The sequence below is a fragment of the Anomaloglossus baeobatrachus genome, chromosome 4, assembly GCF_048569485.1.
Source record: "Anomaloglossus baeobatrachus isolate aAnoBae1 chromosome 4, aAnoBae1.hap1, whole genome shotgun sequence".
Classification (NCBI taxonomy): Eukaryota; Metazoa; Chordata; class Amphibia; order Anura; family Aromobatidae; genus Anomaloglossus; species Anomaloglossus baeobatrachus.
The window spans coordinates 8,285,152-8,304,195 of record NC_134356.1 but is presented as its reverse complement, the minus strand read 5'-3'; the positions used below and the strand labels follow the sequence as shown (position 1 = coordinate 8,304,195).

At 53.9% G+C, this 19,044-nt stretch overlaps 1 protein-coding gene across 3 annotated transcripts in view; it reads right to left on the bottom strand.

Moving 5' to 3' along the window:
• Nucleotides 1–19,044, bottom strand: part of BCL2L14 (BCL2 like 14) — a 37,457-nt gene that overhangs the window by 11,742 nt on the left and 6,671 nt on the right. For all 3 annotated transcript variants that reach the window (XM_075343551.1, XM_075343552.1, XM_075343550.1), the window contains exons 2-3: nucleotides 5,066–5,365; nucleotides 1,692–1,832 (exon numbers count right to left, since the gene is read on the bottom strand). In XM_075343551.1, the coding sequence (XP_075199666.1) occupies nucleotides 1,692–1,832; nucleotides 5,066–5,363 (439 nt within the window). In that variant the 5' untranslated portion in view covers nucleotides 5,364–5,365. The remainder of the gene's footprint in view (nucleotides 1–1,691; nucleotides 1,833–5,065; nucleotides 5,366–19,044) is intronic.

Below are 19,044 nucleotides of genomic sequence, written 5' to 3'. Positions count from 1 at the left end.
ACGCACCAGTCCCACCTCCGTACGCACCAGTCCCACCTCCGTACGCACCAGTCGCCCAGTTCTGCACCAGTCCCACCTCCATACGCACCAGTCGCCCAGTTCTGCACCAGTCCCACCTCCATACGCACCAGTCGCCCAGTTCTGCACCAGTCCCACCTCCATACGCACCAGTCGCCCAGTTCTGCACCAGTCCCACCTCCATACGCACCAGTCGCCCAGTTCTGCACCAGTCCCACCTCCATACGCACCAGTCGCCCAGTTCTGCACCAGTCCCACCTCCATACGCACCAGTCGCCCAGTTCTGCACCAGTCCCACCTCCATACGCACCAGTCGCCCAGTTCTGCACCAGTCCCACCTCCATACGCACCAGTCGCCCAGTTCTGCACCAGTCCCACCTCCATACGCACCAGTCGCCCAGTTCTGCACCAGTCCCACCTCCATACGCACCAGTCGCCCAGTTCTGCACCAGTCCCACCTCCATACGCACCAGTCGCCCAGTTCTGCACCAGTCCCACCTCCATACGCACCAGTCCCACCTCCATACGCACCAGTCCCACCTCCATACGCACCAGTCCCACCTCCATACGCACCAGTCCCACCTCCATACGCACCAGTCCCACCTCCATACGCACCAGTCCCACCTCCATACGCACCAGTCCCACCTCCATACGCACCAGTCCCACCTCCATACGCACCAGTCCCACCTCCATACGCACCAGTCCCACCTCCATACGCACCAGTCGCCCAGTTCTGCACCAGTCCCACCTCCATACGCACCATTCCCACCTCCATACGCACCAGTCCCACCTCCATACGCACCAGTCCCACCTCCATACGCACCACTCCCACCTCCATACGCACCACTCCCACCTCCATACGCACCACTCCCACCTCCATACGCACCACTCCCACCTCCATACGCACCACTCCCACCTCCATACGCACCAGTCCCACCTCCATACGCACCAGTCCCACCTCCATACGCACCAGTCCCACCTCCATACGCACCAGTCCCACCTCCATACGCACCAGTCCCACCTCCATACGCACCAGTCGCCCAGTTCTGCACCAGTCCCACCTCCATACGCACCATTCCCACCTCCATACGCACCAGTCCCACCTCCATACGCACCAGTCCCACCTCCATACGCACCAGTCCCACCTCCATACGCACCACTCCCACCTCCATACGCACCACTCCCACCTCCATACGCACCACTCCCACCTCCATACGCACCACTCCCACCTCCATACGCACCACTCCCACCTCCATACGCACCACTCCCACCTCCATACGCACCAGTCCCACCTCCATACGCACCAGTCGCCCAGTTCTGCACCAGTCCCACCTCCATACGCACCACTCCCACCTCCATACGCACCACTCCCACCTCCATACGCACCACTCCCACCTCCATACGCACCACTCCCACCTCCATACGCACCACTCCCACCTCCATACGCACCACTCCCACCTCCATACGCACCACTCCCACCTCCATACGCACCACTACGCCCCATTCTGCACCAGCCACCTCCATACATACCAGTCACCCCTTTCTGCACCAGTCCCACCTCCATACGCACCAGTCCCACCGCCATCAGCACCAGTCACTCTGCTCCGCACCAGTCCCACCTCCACCAGTCCCACCAGCACCAGTCCCGTCCCACTGACTGTTTCATCCCTTACCGCCTCCATCAGGCTGGACGCTGGACGCCCGCCGGAATGTCCTGAACTCCAGGCGCTCGCGGTCGTGCTTTTCCAGGTCCTTTACGATGGTTCTCAGGCTCCGCACGACTCCCTTCATCGGCCGCACATCTTCTTTATCCTCTGCAAGGAATAAATACAATACATTTTTGAGAACTTTGGATATAAAGTACTGAAAGCGAACAGGATAGAAGGTTACAGTCCTTAGGGGGGCATCATGTGGACGTCCCCCCACAGCGTGATCATAGGAAGATCAGATAGGACACAATACACACAGAAAAGCAGAGACCAGTGCAATCCTGTGCAGAGGAGGAGGCAGTGCCCTGTATGGAGGGGTCAGAGGATAGCACCGAGCAGGAGCCTGTGCAGAGAAGGAGGCAGTCCCCTGTATGGAGGGGTCAGAGGATAGCACCGAGCAGGAGCCTGTGCAGAGGAGGAGGCAGTGCCCTGTATGGAGGGGTCAGGGGGGTAGCACCGAGCAGGAGCCTGTGCAGAGGAGGGGGCAGTGCCCTGTATGGAGGGGTCAGGGGGAAGCACCGAGCAGGAGCCTGTGCAGAGGAGGGGGCAGTGCCCTGTATGGAGGGGTCAGGGGGTAGCACCGAGCAGGAGCCTGTGCAAAGGAGGGAGCAGTGCCCTGTATGGAGGAGTCAGAGGATAGCACTGAGCAGAAGCCTGTGCAAAGGAGGGAGCAGTGCCCTGTATGGAGGGGTCAGGGGGTAGCACCGAGCAGGAGCCTGTGCAGAGGAGGGGGCAGTGCCCTGTATGGAGGGGTCAGGGGGAAGCACCGAGCAGGAGCCTGTGCAGAGAAGGAGGCAGTGCCCTGTATGGAGGGGTCAGAGGATAGCACCGAGCAGGAGCCTGTGCAGAGAAGGAGGCAGTGCCCTGTATGGAGGGGTCAGGGGGAAGCACTGAGCAGGAGCCTGTGCAGAGGAGGGGGCAGTGCCCTGTATGGAGGGGTCAGGGGGAAGCACCGAGCAGGAGCCTGTGCAGAGAAGGAGGCAGTGCCCTGTATGGAGGGGTCAGAGGATAGCACCGAGCAGGAGCCTGTGCAGAGAAGGAGGCAGTGCCCTGTATGGAGGGGTCAGAGGATAGCACCGAGCAGGAGCCTGTGCAGAGAAGGAGGCAGTGCCCTGTATGGAGGGGTCAGGGGGAAGCACTGAGCAGGAGCCTGTGCAGAGGAGGGGGCAGTGCCCTGTATGGAGGGGTCAGGGGGAAGCACCGAGCAGGAGCCTGTGCAGAGAAGGAGGCAGTGCCCTGTATGGAGGGGTCAGAGGATAGCACCGAGCAGGAGCCTGTGCAGAGAAGGAGGCAGTGCCCTGTATGGAGGGGTCAGGGGGAAGCACCGAGCAGGAGCCTGTGCAGAGAAGGAGGCAGTGCCCTGTATGGAGGGGTCAGAGGATAGCACCGAGCAGGAGCCTGTGCAGAGAAGGAGGCAGTGCCCTGTATGGAGGGGTCAGGGGGAAGCACCGAGCAGGAGCCTGTGCAGAGGAGGGGGCAGTGCCCTGTATGGAGGGGTTGGGGGGGGTAGCACCGAGCAGGAGCCTGTGCAGAGAAGGAGGCAGTGCCCTGTATGGAGGGGTCAAAGGATAGCACCGAGCAGGAGCCTGTGCAGAGAAGGAGGCAGTGCCCTGTATGGAGGGGTCAGAGGATAGCACCGAGCAGAAGCCTGTGCAGAGAAGGAGGCAGTGCCCTGTATGGAGGGGTCAGAGGATAGCACCGAGCAGGAGCCTGTGCAGAGGAGGGGGCAGTGCCCTGTATGGAGGGGTCAGAGGATAGCACCGAGCAGGAGCCTGTGCAGAGGAGGGGGCAGTGCCCTGTATGGAGGGGTCAGAGGATAGCACCGAGCAGGAGCCTGTGCAGAGGAGGAGGAGGCAGTGCCCTGTATGGAGGGGTCAGAGGATAGCACCGAGCAGGAGCCTGTGCAGAGGAGGGGGCAGTGCCCTGTATGGAGGGGTCAGAGGATAGTACCGAGCAGGAGCCTGTGCAGAGGAGGAGGAGGCAGTGCCCTGTATGGAGGGGTCAGAGGATAGCACCGAGCAGGAGCCTGTGCAGAGGAGGGGGCAGTGCCCTGTATGGAGGGGTCAGAGGATAGCACCGAGCAGGAGCCTGTGCAGAGGAGGAGGAGGCAGTGCCCTGTATGGAGGGGTCAGAGGATAGCACCGAGCAGGAGCCTGTGCAGAGAAGGAGGCAGTGCCCTGTATGGAGGGGTCAGAGGATAGCACCGAGCAGGAGCCTGTGCAGAGGAGGGGGCAGTGCCCTGTATGGAGGGGTCAGAGGATAGCACCGAGCAGGAGGCTGTGCAGAGGAGGAGGAGGCAGTGCCCTGTATGGAGGGGTCAGAGGATAGCACCGAGCAGGAGCCTGTGCAGAGAAGGAGGCAGTGCCCTGTATGGAGGGGTCAGAGGATAGCACCGAGCAGGAGCCTGTGCAGAGGAGGGGGCAGTGCCCTGTATGGAGGGGTCAGGGTGTAGCACCGAGCAGGAGCCTGTGCAGAGGAGGGGGCAGTGCCCTGTATGGAGGGGTCAGAGGATAGTACCGAGCAGGAGCCTGTGCAGAGGAGGAGGAGGCAGTGCCCTGTATGGAGGGGTCAGAGGATAGCACCGAGCAGGAGCCTGTGCAGAGGAGGGGGCAGTGCCCTGTATGGAGGGGTCAGAGGATAGCACCGAGCAGGAGCCTGTGCAGAGGAGGAGGCAGTGCCCTGTATGGAGGGGTCAGAGGATAGCACCGAGCAGGAGCCTGTGCAGAGGAGGAGGCAGTGCCCTGTATGGAGGGGTCAGAGGATAGCACCGAGCAGGAGCCTGTGCAGAGGAGGGGGCAGTGCCCTGTATGGAGGGGTCAGAGGATAGCACCGAGCAGGAGCCTGTGCAGAGGAGGAGGCAGTGCCCTGTATGGAGGGGTTGGGGGGGTAGCACTGAGCAGGAGCCTGTGCAGAGGAGGGGGCAGTGCCCTGTATGGAGGGGTTGGGGGGTAGCACTGAGCAGGAGCCTGTGCAGAGGAGGAGGCAGTGCCCTGTATGGAGGGGTTGGGGGGTAGCACTGAGCAGGAGCCTGTGCAGAGGAGGGGGCAGTGCCCTGTATGGAGGGGTTGGGGGGTAGCACTGAGCAGGAGCCTGTGCAGAGGAGGAGGCAGTGCCCTGTATGGAGGGGTTGGGGGGTAGCACTGAGCAGGAGCCTGTGCAGAGGAGGAGGCAGTGCCCTGTATGGAGGGGTTGGGGGGTAGCACTGAGCAGGAGCCTGTGCAGAGGAGGGGGCAGTGCCCTGTATGGAGGGGTTGGGGGGTAGCCCCTCAGCTCTGGGGCCCCTGTGACTTATAATGAAGGTTTTATCGCGGACAGAAGAGTAAACACCTTGCACCCACCGTGTGCCCCGGAGGCGACCCTCTGCTTGTCTCTCTGGGGTCGCAGACATTTTGGGGTGAGCTTCCGGCGGAGACTTTTCTTCTTTTTCTTCGGAGACGCGGATGTGAGGTCAGTAACCGCTCGTCCGTCCCCGTTACAGGCCACATTATTCTTCAGCGCAGAATTTTGTCTCAACAGATCTTGGAAATTACTTTTTGACATATTACGCTGTGCATAGGCCATAAACACCCGGAACTCCACACTGTCCTCATCATGGAGGGAAACCTCGTCCAAAGCATCATCTTCCACCGAGACCATAGCTGCCGAGAAAGACGGGAACAGTGTGAGGGCAGTATTATAGCAGTTATATTCTTGTATATAGGAGCAGTATTATAGTAGTTATATTCTTGTATATAGGGGCAGTATTATAGTAGTTATATTCTTGTACATAGGGGGCAGTATTATAGTAGTTATATTCTTGTATATAGGGGCAGTATTATAGTAGTTATATTCTTGTATATAGGGGCAGTATTATAGTAGTTATATTCTTATATATAGGAGCAGTATTATAGTAGTTATATTCTTGTACATAGGGAGCAGTATTATAGTAGTTATATTCTTGTACATAGGGAGCAGTATTATAGTAGTTATATTCTTGTATATAGGAGCAGTATTATAGTAGTTATATTCTTGTATATAGGGGCAGTATTATAGTAGTTATATTCCTGTATATAGGGGGCAGTATTATAGTAGTTATATTCTTGTATATAGGGGCAGTATTATAGTAGTTATATTCCTGTATATAGGGGGCAGTATTATAGTAGTTATATTCTTGTATATAGGGGCAGTATTATAGTAGTTATATTCCTGTATATAGGGAACAGTATTATAGCAGTTATATTCTTGTATATAGGGGCAGTATTATAGTAGTTATATTCTTGTATATAGGGGCAGTATTATAGTAGTTATATTCCTGTATATAGGGGCAGTATTATAGTAGTTATATTCGTATATAGGAGCAGTATTATAGTAGTTATAGTCTTGTACATAGGAGCAGTATTATAGTAGTTATATTCTTGTACATAGGGGCAGTATTATAGTAGTTATATTCTTGTACATAGGAGCAGTATTATAGTAGTTATATTCCTGTACATAGGGGCAGTATTATAGTAGTTATATTCCTGTACATAGGGGGCAGTATTATAGTAGTTATATTCTTGTACATAGGAGCAGTATTATAGTAGTTATATTCTTGTATATAGGGGCAGTATTATAGTAGTTATATTCTTGTACATAGGGGCAGTATTATAGTAGTTATATTCTTGTACATAGGAGCAGTATTATAGTAGTTATATTCTTGTATATAGGGGCAGTATTATAGTAGTTATATTCTTGTACATAGGGGCAGTATTATAGTAGTTATATTCCTGTACATAGGGGGCAGTATTATAGTAGTTATATTCTTGTATATAGGAGCAGTATTATAGTAGTTATATTCTTGTACATAGGGGCAGTATTATAGTAGTTATATTCTTGTACATAGGAGCAGTATTATAGTAGTTATATTCTTGTATATAGGGGCAGTATTATAGTAGTTATATTCTTGTACATAGGGGCAGTATTATAGTAGTTATATTCCTGTACATAGGGGGCAGTATTATAGTAGTTATATTCTTGTACATAGGGGGCAGTATTATAGTAGTTATATTCTTGTATATTGGGGCAGTATTATAGTAGTTATATTCTTGTACATAAGGGCAGTATTATAGTAGTTATATTCTTGTACATAGGGGCAGTATTATAGCAGTTATATTCTTGTACATAGGGGCAGTATTATAGCAGTTATATTCTTGTATATAGGGGCAGTATTATAGTAGATATATTCTTGTATATAGGGAGCAGTATTATAGTAGTTATATTCCTGTACATAGGGTGCAGTATTATAGTAGTTATATTCTTGTACATAGGGGCAGTATTATAGTAGTTATATTCCTGTATATAGGGGCAGTATTATAGTAGTTATATTCCTGTATATAGGGGCAGTATTATAGTAGTTATATTCTTGTATATAGGGGCAGTATTATAGTAGTTATATTCTTGTATATAGGGGCAGTATTATAGTAGTTATATTCTTGTATATAGGGGTAGTATTATAGTAGTTATATTCTTGTATATAGAGGCAGTATTATAGTAGTTATATTCCTGTACATAGGGAGCAGTATTATAGTAGTTATATTCTTGTATATAGAGGGCAGTATTATAGTAGTGATATTCTTGTATATAGGGGCAGTATTATAGTAGTTATATTCTTGTATATAGAGGCAGTATTATAGTAGTTATATTCTTGTATATAGGGGCAGTATTATAGTAGTTATATTCTTGTATATAGAGGGCGGTATTATAGATTTTTTTTTTCCTTTTTTGCCGCCTGTTTTTCGTGTTCTGTAGGTTTTTGGACTCTGATCCTTTGTTCACTGTTGATTTTCTCCTCGCGCTTATCTTTTGTAGTGGATTCTCAGATCTAGGTCTCGGGTATACAGACAGTGCAGTGCAGTATTTGGTGTTGGAGCCTCTGGAGAAGGTTAATCATTATTTCTCGGGTGTTTGGGTTCTGTGGTGTTTGTATTTGGAGATTTCGGATATTTGCGCCATGATCTTTAGTTCTGTGGAGGAATCTGATTTCCGCTGATCAGGAGACTCCGGGGGTCACCGGCGGGGGGGGAAGCGGAGGGGGCGGAGGGGGGGGGGAGGGAGGGGGCCTGAAATACTAAAAATATCCGGTCACAGGAAGCAAAAATGAAACTGAAATGTGTGGTGCAATCACGGAGTCCCCAACCTCAGCCTTGTTTACATTCAGTGCGGTCCCCCCCCCCCCCCCCCTCACACACACACACACACACTTCACAGCTGAGGGTTTGTTGCATTTGTATCCAGTCATCACGACACACTGCAACAAATTCTCAGCTGTGTGAGATACAGGATAAGAGTGTGCAGGAAATCTCCCACCGGAGCAATCAGATATGGGATTTGGATGTTTTACATGGGGCTGTTTTTTTCCTCTTTCGGTTTAAAGGGAAGGTGTTGTACAAGAAAAAATTGTTTCAATAACTGAAAAAAAATATAAAAGTATTAATGTTTTAATGGTTTTGCTTAAATAAAATTGTTTTTAATTGAGAAAAATATAAAAACAAATAAATTACAAGTTTGATATTTTCCACTCTTAAACACTAGGGGGAGCAGCTGCTGAAATCCTGCAGAAATCCCACTGTAGAAATAGCTCACATTACAGCTGCAGTAAAGTGGGCGGAGTCTGCTCTCCTTTGTGTGTGATGTCACCTCACCCTCCTGATCTGGGGGTTTCCAAAAGGATAAAAGGAAGATTAAATTAAGGATCACAGTGCGGAGCCATTTTGTTGGTGTCACAAACCACCGGGGGGGTCACTCAGAAATCCCCCGCGCTGGCTACCAGTACGTCACAATCGGGGGGTAACAAGTGGGGGCCACCCCTCCTTTATACCTCCCGACCGACAGACAGAGCACGTGACGCGCTCTCTAGCGCCCCTCTTATAGTCAGGCCAATTATGGAATTGCCCGACAATAAGCAAGGAGGCCGCTATACTACTTATGCCGATTATTGAAGGGTCCCCGGTGAGAGTAAGGTATATATTCCCCCGACCTCCGCGGGCGGAATATATAAAATCTCCCCGAATCTCACTGGCCTCCCCACAATAATCCTTGGCACAAACTCGCTGCCACCAACCGATTTACGGTAACTATTAGCCGAACACACAGACGTGGGATTCAAGATCGAGATAACAGAACAGCCCAAGATTAATTATATAATTTAATCAGCCTAAAACACACTAGAAACTACAATATATACAATAGGGAATCTACAGAATATACATATGTCAGAGTACAGTTACAATCAAAGCATGGGTTACAAACAGGCATACACAGTTCCAGCAGTTACCTTGTTGCGTCTGGCCACAGGGGGGCGCTGTACCCAGGTTTCTAGGATCCTTCCCACAGATGTTTCCTACACGTGCCCCCAGCGAAAAGAACACTGGAAAATGGCCGAAGTAGGGTTATCAACCTGGGCAAATCCAGGTCCCCTCCTACCTTAGTGACCTCAGAGGGAGCACTGCTCCACCCCTGGCTTGAGTTATGGACAATCCACAACATGGAATATGGGCCATAACTTTGCCTGGGAGCGTCGTAGGCGGACGCCAATGCTCTCATTGTGACAGTTATGAATTTAGCTACAGAACGAGGGGACTCATGACCTGTCTGCCAGTTCCCCATTGGCTGATATCACGCCTGGGGCATTTCCCAATGTCCTGCTCCCATAAAAAGGGTGTGCCGGCATCGTCCGCATGCGGAGACACCATTTTTATGGTTGCCATATTTATCGGAAATATGGCTTGCGAGATATGAACCATTTTTTACTGGAGTCGTTCTGTCTGGCTATTTCCATAGCCTTGCTAACTAGCTAGCAGCCCCCACTACAGGGTCACGGCAGGGAGTCATCCTGTGTCCATTGTCCCCACATCATCTCATCTCCATATCACAGGAGATGGCCATGGAGGTGTAACACCTTCACAGATGCTGGACATTGAGAACAAGAAGGGAGGGGGCACTGCCAGGGAGGGGATGAGGGATTATGACTGGAGTCATAATTCATCTTCATATCCCGGGATTTGCCTCACACCTCCCCCCTTTTGAGGGCGCTAGGGGGCAGCACACTCCGGTGTTCCCCCGTGCGCCCGTCCGCGACCTCTCCTTGTCGGGACAGCCCGTCTGCGTTACCGTGGTCACGGCCCCTTTTGTGGCGAATGGTGAAGTTGTATTGCTGGAGCGCAAGGCTCCATCGCAACAATCGCCCATTCGTCCCAGAGACGGTGTGCAACCAGCTGAGGGGATTGTGGTCCGTCTCCACGATGAAGTGGCGCCCGTATAGATAGGGTTGCAGACGCTGCAGGGCCCACACTATGGCCAGGCACTCCTTCTCCATCGTGGAATAGGCAACTTCCCTTGGTAACAGCTTCCTGCTCAGGTACAAGACTGGGTGCTCTTGGCTCGCAGAGTCCACCGGGCTGAGCACCGCACCGAGGCCGAAGTCACTGGCGTCGGTCTGTACTACAAACGGCCGCGTGAAGTCGGCTGCCTGTAGCACGGGCGGGCTGGACAGGGCGTCCTTTAGGGCCCGGAAGGCTGTCTCGCAGTCCATTGTCCAATCGACTGCAGAGGGCAGCTTCTTCTTGGTGAGGTCCGTCAAGGGCTTTGCCAGGCTACTATAGCATGGAACAAACCTCCTATAGTACCCAGCGGTCCCCAAGAAGGACATCACCTGCTTCTTGGTCCTGGGGGTGGGCCAGGATGCGATGGCCTCCACTTTCTCAGGCTCGGGCTTCAGTGTTCTCCCGCCTACCCGGTGACCGAGGTACTGGACCTCGCTCATGGCCAGCTGACACTTTCCCGGCTTGATGGTCAAACCTGCCCGGTGGATCCGCCTGAGCACCTGTGCTAGATGCTCTAGGTGGTCCTCCCAGGTGGGACTGAAGACGGCAATGTCATCTAGGTACGCGGCCGCGTACCCTTCAAGTCCCTTGAGCAGGGTGTTGACCATCCGCTGGAAAGTGGCAGGGGCATTCCTCATCCCGAATGGCATCACCGTGGACTCGTACAGTCCAAATGGGGTAATAAAGGCAGAGCGTTCCCTGGCCTTGCGAGTCAGGGGGATCTGCCAATATCCCCCGGCTCAGATCCATGATGGTCAGGTACTGAGCCCCGGCCAACTGATCGAGCAGGTCATCGATGCGTGGCATTGGGTACGCATCGGCGACCGTGACCGCATTGAGCCCCCTGTAGTCCACGCAGAACCGAGTGGTTCGGTCCTTCTTAGGGACGAGGACTACAGGCGAGGCCCAAGCGCTGTTGGATGCCTGGATCACCCCCAGCTTCAGCATCTCGTCAATCTCCTGGCGCATGTGTTGCTGCACCTCCAGGGAGACCCGATATGCTGAACGCCGGATCGGGGGATGATCCCCAGTGTCCACGTGATGGACAGCCAAGTCAGTCCTTCCGGGCTGGTTGGTAAACAACCCCCGGAAGGGGAGGAGGGTGGCCCACAGCTGGGACCGTTGGTCTTCCAAGAGCTGGTGGCCAACCTCCACATCCTCAATGGATCCGCCTGCCCTAACCTGGGCTAGCATATCCAAGAGGGTTTCCGCTTCTCCCTCCTCGGGCAGGTTGCACACGGGGAGTGCGCATGCCTCCCGCTCATGATGTGCCTTCATCATGTTCACATGGAAGGGCTTCCGCCTTCCACGGGCAGGGTCCAGGGTGACCAGGTACGTTACAGGGTTGAGCTGCTGGTACACGAGGTATGGGCCTTCCCAGGCTGCCTGAAGCTTGTCCTGTGGTACGGGGGACCAGTACCCACACCTTTTGACCCACTTGGTAGGTCCTCTCACAAGCGTTCTGGTCGTACCAACGCTTCTGATCGGCCTGGGCTTGAGCCATATTGTCGTGTACCAGTTGCGTCAAGGCCTGCATTTTGTCCCGGAAGCGCATGACATACTCGATAACCGACACTCCAGGGGTGGCCAAATCCCCTTCCCAAGCCTCTTTCACCAGAGCCAGGGGGCCCCCGCACACGTCGCCCGTACAGGAGCTCAAACGGTGAGAATCCTGTTGAGGCCTGTGGAACCTCCCGGTAAGCAAATAACAGGTGTGGGAGATACCGCTCCCAGTCACGCCCATGGGAGTCGACCAACATCTTAAGCATCTGCTTTAAGGTGCCATTGAACCGCTCGCACAGGCCATTAGTCTGTGGATGGTACGGGCTGGCCACCAGATGTCGCACCTGGACTTGCTTACAGAGGGCCTCCATCAGCTGGGACATGAATTGGGTCCCCCGGTCAGTGAGCATTTCCTGGGGAAAACCCACTCGGGAGAAAATCTCCAGCAATGCGGTGGCCACCTTGTCAGCCCGAATGGACGACAAGGCCACTGCTTCTGGGTACCGGGTGGCATAGTCCACTACCGTCAGTAGGAAGCGTTTCCCGGAGCTGCTGGGGATGGCCAGCGGGCCGACCAGATCCACAGCCACCCTCCTGAAAGGCTCATCGACGATTGGCAGAGATACTAGGGGGGCTTTGGGGCGTGGCCCCGCCTTCCCCACTCTCTGACAGGTTTCACACGAACGGCAGTAGGCAGCCACATCGGCCCCCATTTTTGGCCAGTAGAAATGCTGGTTTAACCTGGCCTTGGTCTTAGCGATCCCTAGGTGTCCGGCCATCGGAATCTCATGTGCGATCCGCAACAACTCCGTCCGGAACGGATAGGGTACCACCAACTGTCGGTCCCTGGGCCACGCCTCCGGTGAACCCTGCTGGACCGTGGCCCGGTACAGCCGTCCTTGGTCCCAGACCACTCGCTCCGGGTCCGAGTCCGAGGGAGGCTGTGCCGCCTGCTCCTTAAGAGCTTTCAGGCTGTCGTCAGCTTCTAACGCTGCCTGAAACCCCTGACTAGATGTGGCCAGAATCGACGAGACTGTCACATCTTCAGTCAGTACCCCGGGACCTGTGTCCTGGCCTCCACCTGACTCGGCTGCCACTTGGTCAGAAGGGGAAGAGCTATCGGACCTCCGGGAGGCCCCTTGGCTTCCAGCACTCCCACTGCGGGTGACAGCGGCCACAGCCGCTGCGACCGTGGGTCGTGCCTGCTCCTCCTCCGTTCCTGACCAAGTCGCCGGTTCAGGCAGACCTACCTGGCTTCCTGACACCCCGGTTGTGGGGGAACCATGCACCGAGATCTTACCTGGGAGCACTTCCGCTCCTGGACCGGCCCCAATCTCACCTGCCTGTTCCCCTCCTGCAGCAACAGAACCCCGCTGTGAAATCTCTGGGGACCCCACATTTGCTGTGGTAGCCCCCACCCCACACACTGGTCCTCCCCCTGCAGCACCCTGCTCTCTGCTTATCCCTGCAGAGGGCAACAGATCCCAGCTCACAGGCTGGTTACTTGTAGAGGCATTGTCACACCTTTCTCTGACCCCCTCCCCTCCTGTCACAGCTGCAGCTGCGTGTGTGTCTATGGTGTCTGTGCAAGCAGAAATATCAGAGTTCACTCCCTCCTCCCTTACATCATTCATAGATAACACATTAACATTGTCCGGAGGCATGTCAGTACTGGCTGAAGGTTCAGCCCTTGGTTGGGGCCCAAACTGGGAGGTTATCTGCCCCAAATCTGTCCCAAGTAGCACGTTTGCAGGGATCCGATCAGTTACCACCCACCTCCCTCACCCCCCGCCCTGCGCCCCAGTCCACATAAATGTCAGCAACAGGCAGCGCCGGGTCAGTGCCTCCAATCCCGGAGACAGCGAGGGTTTTTCCAGGGATCAAGTCTTGGGGGGACACCATCTCAGGCCGCACCAGAGTCACCTCCGAGGCGCTGTCTCGCAGTCCTATGGTCACAGACCGGCCGACGGTGACAGGTTGGAAGCTGTCCAGGGACCTACCACCACCCCCACCCACACAATACACCTTGGGCGGCCCTTGGGACGGGGACGGAGCCGGGGCCTTGGGACGCTGAGGGCACATGGCCTTGAAGTGTCCAGGTAGGTTGCACTGGTGGCACCGTCTTGGCTCTGCCACGGGCCTGGAGAGGGGAGTTGAGGGGGACACCCCCTGCAGTCTAGGGGCAGGTGGGGCAGTCGCAGAGTTCATCTTACCCCCTCTCCAGGTGCTGCTGGTGGCCGCTCTCCTGGCCTCAGGAGCCTGATTGTTGGTGTAGTCATCGGCCAGGGCAGCTGTAGCCGTGGACCCCTTTGGCTTCTGGTCTCGGATGAACTGGCGGAGATCCTCAGGGCAGTTCCACAAGAGTTGCTCCGTGATGAACAAGTCCAGGATCTCCGGTCCGGTGGAAAGCTGCAGGCCTTGGGTCCAGTGGTCGGCAGCTCGGGCAAGTGCCCGCCTGTGGTCAGCCCAGGAGTCCTTTGGTCCCTTCTGTAGGCTCCGGAACTTCTTGCGGTAGGACTCCGGGGTGAGGTTGTACTGTTGGATCAGGGCCCGCTTGATGGTGTCGTAGCCCTGATCTGCCTCAGCAGGCAAGTCCCCAAGGATATCCAGGGCCTTACCCCTTAAACGGGGGGTCAGGTATTTGGCCCACTGGTCCTTGTTCAGATGGTGCTGCAAGCAAGTCCGTTCAAAAGCAGTCAAGAAAGAGTCCAAGTCTCCATCCTTCTCCAGCACTGGGAAGTCCTCAACACGGACCTTTGGAAGTTTGGTGTCTTGAAGGTCACGTGTGGCTGATGAGGGCCGGAGCTGAGCTAGCTGCAGCTGGTAGTCACGCTCTGCCTGGCGCTCTTCACGCGCTGCCTGCCGCTCCGCAGCCTCAGCCTCACGCGCTGCTTGCCGCTCTGCCCTGCGCTCTGCCAGGAGTCCCTTGTAGCCCTCCTGGTCTCCAGCCTGGAGAAGGGCCATAGCCATTTGAAGAAGGCTATCCGAGCCTCCCAGGCTCGGTGGAATGGCACGTGGTGATCTGCGGCCCGCTGCGGAGCCTGGTGATTCACTGTCCATTGCAGAGCGGGAGGGCTGGCATCTGGCTCGTTGAGGACCCTTGGGTGAGCTGCTCCTCATCTTGTCCATAATTGCCAGCTTGTGCGCTGTCCTCTGCAGAACGGTTTTCTGGCGTCGAGCTCCTGGAGGACTCGTGGGCAACCTCCTCATTACTGCCCACAGCACCGTCCTCCCTCTCTTCGGCTCCTGCTTTAGCATTGGCCAGTTGCATAGCTCTGCTCCTGGTGCCATCAGCCATTCTTGCAGACTTTTGGTCACTGACACAGAACTGACACCTGATGCCTCCACACACCTTACAGTATCTGCACTCTGACACTCTAGTGTTGAGCTAGTCTGAAGACCCCAGCAGCCACAGCTGCTGCAGGCAGTCTTTAGTGTCTGGGAGTATGGGTCTCACACTCACACACACTATTATCTCGATCCCACCGCTATGCCACCAATATGTCACAAACCACCGGGGGGGTCACTCAGAAATCCCCCGCGCTGGCTACCAGTACGTCACAATCGGGGGGTAACAAGTGGGGGCCACCCCTCCTTTATACCTCCCGACCGACAGACAGAGCACGTGACGCGCTCTCTAGCGCCCCTCTTATAGTCAGGCCAATTATGGAATTGCCCGACAATAAGCAAGGAGGCCGCTATACTACTTATGCCGATTATTGAAGGGTCCCCGGTGAGAGTAAGGTATATATTCCCCCGACCTCCACGGGCGGAATATATAAAATCTCCCCGAATCTCACTGGCCTCCCCACAATAATCCTTGGCACAAACTCGCTGCAACCAACCGCTTCACGGTAACTATTAGCCGAACACACAGACGTGGGATTCAAGATCGAGATAACAGAACAGCCCAAGATTAATTATATAATTTAATCAGCCTAAAACACACTAGAAACTACAATATATACAATAGGGAATCTACAGAATATACATATGTCAGAGTACAGTTACAATCAAAGCATGGGTTACAAACAGGCATACACAGTTCCAGCAGTTACCTTGTTGCGTCTGGCCACAGGGGGGCGCTGTACCCAGGTTTCTAGGATCCTTCCCACAGATGTTTCCTACACGTGCCCCCAGCGAAAAGAACACTGGAAAATGGCCGAAGTAGGGTTATCAACCTGGGCAAATCCAGGTCCCCTCCTACCTTAGTGACCTCAGAGGGAGCACTGCTCCACCCCTGGCTGGAGTTATGGACAATCCACAACATGGAATATGGGCCATAACTTTGCCTGGGAGCGTCGTAGGCGGACGCCAATGCTCTCATTGTGACAGTTATGAATTTAGCTACAGAACGAGGGGACTCATGACCTGTCTGCCAGTTCCCCATTGGCTGATATCACGCCTGGGGCATTTCCCAATGTCCTGCTCCCATAAAAAGGGTGTGCCGGCATCGTCCGCATGCGGAGACACCATTTTTATGGTTGCCATATTTATCGGAAATATGGCTTGCGAGATATGAACCATTTTTTACTGGAGTCGTTCTGTCTGGCTATTTCCATAGCCTTGCTAACTAGCTAGCAGCCCCCACTACAGGGTCACGGCAGGGAGTCATCCTGTGTCCATTGTCCCCACATCATCTCATCTCCATATCACAGGAGATGGCCATGGAGGTGTAACACCTTCACAGATGCTGGACATTGAGAACAAGAAGGGAGGGGGCACTGCCAGGGAGGGATGAGGGATTATGACTGGAGTCATAATTCATCTTCATATCCCGGGATTTGCCTCACAGTTGGTGACTGCAAAGTGATCCTAATATGTCTAAAGTGTCACTAAGGCCAGCTGCAGAATGCTCCACCGTCTCCTTGTGCCCCGCTCGCTGACCGTCTCCCTGTGCCCCGCTCGCTGACCGTCTCCCTGTGCCCCGCTCGCTGACCGTCTCCCTGTGCCCCGCTCGCTGACCGTCTCCCTGTGCCCCGCTCGCTGACCGTCTCCCTGTGCTTCAAGCCCCAATACACTGTGCTGCCGGCCGGGAGCAGAGGTCCGCGGTGACAGCGCAGGAGGAGGGTCCGCGGTGACAGAGCAGGAGGAGGGGTGATCTGCAGTCTGAGCTCGGCACTGCACTATAGATGTCACGCTGTGATCACCACTCCCAGCCGCATGCACTCACCTCAGACCTCCACCCACAGTACAGAGCAGTGAGCAGCAGACGCCCGAGGTGACCACATGCGGGGGAAGGGGGGTGAGCGGAGTGGTAGGGGGGGGGGCCCGGCAAAGTGCGGGGGCGGGGTGACCGGCAGAGTGGGGAGCAACCAGGATCAGTTACATTGCAATCACCGCTGCCTGGCACCAGTACTCACCCCATCCATCCCGGTGGGTGACAGGGGGAAAGTGGAGCATACAGCATAAGCCGTGAGCTCCACAAAGATGGCGCTTATCTCCTCCCTCTGCTGTGGGGGCATCTCCAGGTCACAGCAGGGAGCTCTTCTGTATTAAGTATAGAGTCGGAGTCTGACTATGAGACCCAATGCCCCGGACGCTGCCATAAAGGAGGTGAGTGACGGTCGTTACTCATATCAGATCCAAGATGGCCGCCCCCAGTGCTTCAGAAAAAGTAGATTTAAATAAAAACTAAATAAACAGTGATTTTAATTTTGTATTAAAAAACACTTGATTTCATAATCACTATTATTAATACAAAAATAAAAAAAACGTGGCACCTTCCCTTTAAATGGATTAAAAACACTTGAAGAATTCACATGAAAAACTCTGGAAAAAGTGACTCGGCCGACGCACACACTCTCCAGGCCGACGCACACACTCTCCAGGCCGACGCACACACTCTCCAGGCCGACGCACACACTCTCCAGGCCGACGCACACACTCTCTCCAGGCCGACGCACACACTCTCTCCAGGCCGACGCACACTCTCTCCAGGCCGACGCACACTCTCTCCAGGCCGACGCACACTCTCTCCAGGCCGACGCACACTCTCTCCAGGCCGACGCACACTCTCTGTAATCAACCGAGTCACTTTTTATCAAAAACAGTGTCCTTGAGTGTCCGATGTTGCTGATATGGACGATGACTTTCCTTTCTGCAGGGCATTTGCTCAGTTTGTTTCTTTCTTAGGTTTTCTCTGTTATATGGCGACAGTGTGAACGCGCTCCTACACGCTGTGTGTAATTCCGGCTTCTGCTCCAGATCATTTTTTTTTTATTTTCCTGATTAATTTTGCTCTAATAATTTTACAAAATAAAATGCTTCTCCAAGAGATGGAAGGTTTTAAAGAGCCACAACTAGGAAAATAAACAGCAAACCACGGACAGAGAACAAAGACTTCAACATAGGAAAAACAAAACAGGAAAACAATTAAATCAGCTCCTAAAGAATTGGGCACAAAGTCTGGAGGAAAAGGGCGGAAGATTCCATTATATTACATTATTATAAAAGGCGCCGAGACCCAAAGATAGGCGCCGAGACCCAAAGATAGGCGCCGAGACCCAAAGATAGGCGCCGAGACCCAAAGATAGGCGCCGAGACCCAAAGATAGGCGCCGAGACCCAAAGATAGGCGCCGAGACCCAAAGATAGGCGCCGAGACCCAAAGATAGGCGCCGAGACCCAAAGATAGGCGCCGAGACCCAAAGATAGGCGCCGAGACCCAAAGATAGGCGCCGAGACCCAAAGATAGGCGCCGAGACCCAAAGATAGGCGCCGAGACCCAAAGATAGGCGCCGAGACCCAAAGATAGGCGCCGAGACCCAAAGATAGGCGCCGAGACCCAAAGATAGGCGCCGAGACCCAAAGATAGGCGCCGAGACCCACGAGGAACATACCAAGACCAGAAGAAAGGAACGTGAGGATCGAGCTCTTCCTGATTCCAGTTTCGATCTTCCAGGACGCGCAGAGATTCCTCCTGTTCTCAGAAATCACAGTCGCCGCCTCGTGCTGTGGTCACACGCGAGTGACGGAGACAGATATTTACCGCGGAGCTTTTTTTCGTGTTATGACCCGTAGTTGCTGTATTGTCCTTGATCATGTCAGGGATGAAATATCCGAATATTACACGTCCCCCAGCAAACCTCAGCCTTGTCCATAGTCAGTGCTGAACACCCCCCGACCCGACACTGCTCACAGCTGAGGGTCCGTTACATCGTTACTCTAACATGTGAAGCCCTGACTCTTGGGGGGGACAAAACCGACTCCACGTAACTCTGCTCCATAAAGTCACCTTATATTAATGGCGGACAGCTGAGATTGTAACCTGTGATCTGATCAGAAGCCGCGAATAAGGACCACAGAATCTACCGCTTCTTATAAAGATTATACAAAGCAACAAACCCATCTGCTCCTTATTCAGCCCTTCACCTCGATCAACCGCTCCCAACACAGTATGATGCTCCCCACGGTCCCCACACACAGTATGATGCCCCCACACACAGTATGATGCCCCCACACACAGTATGATGC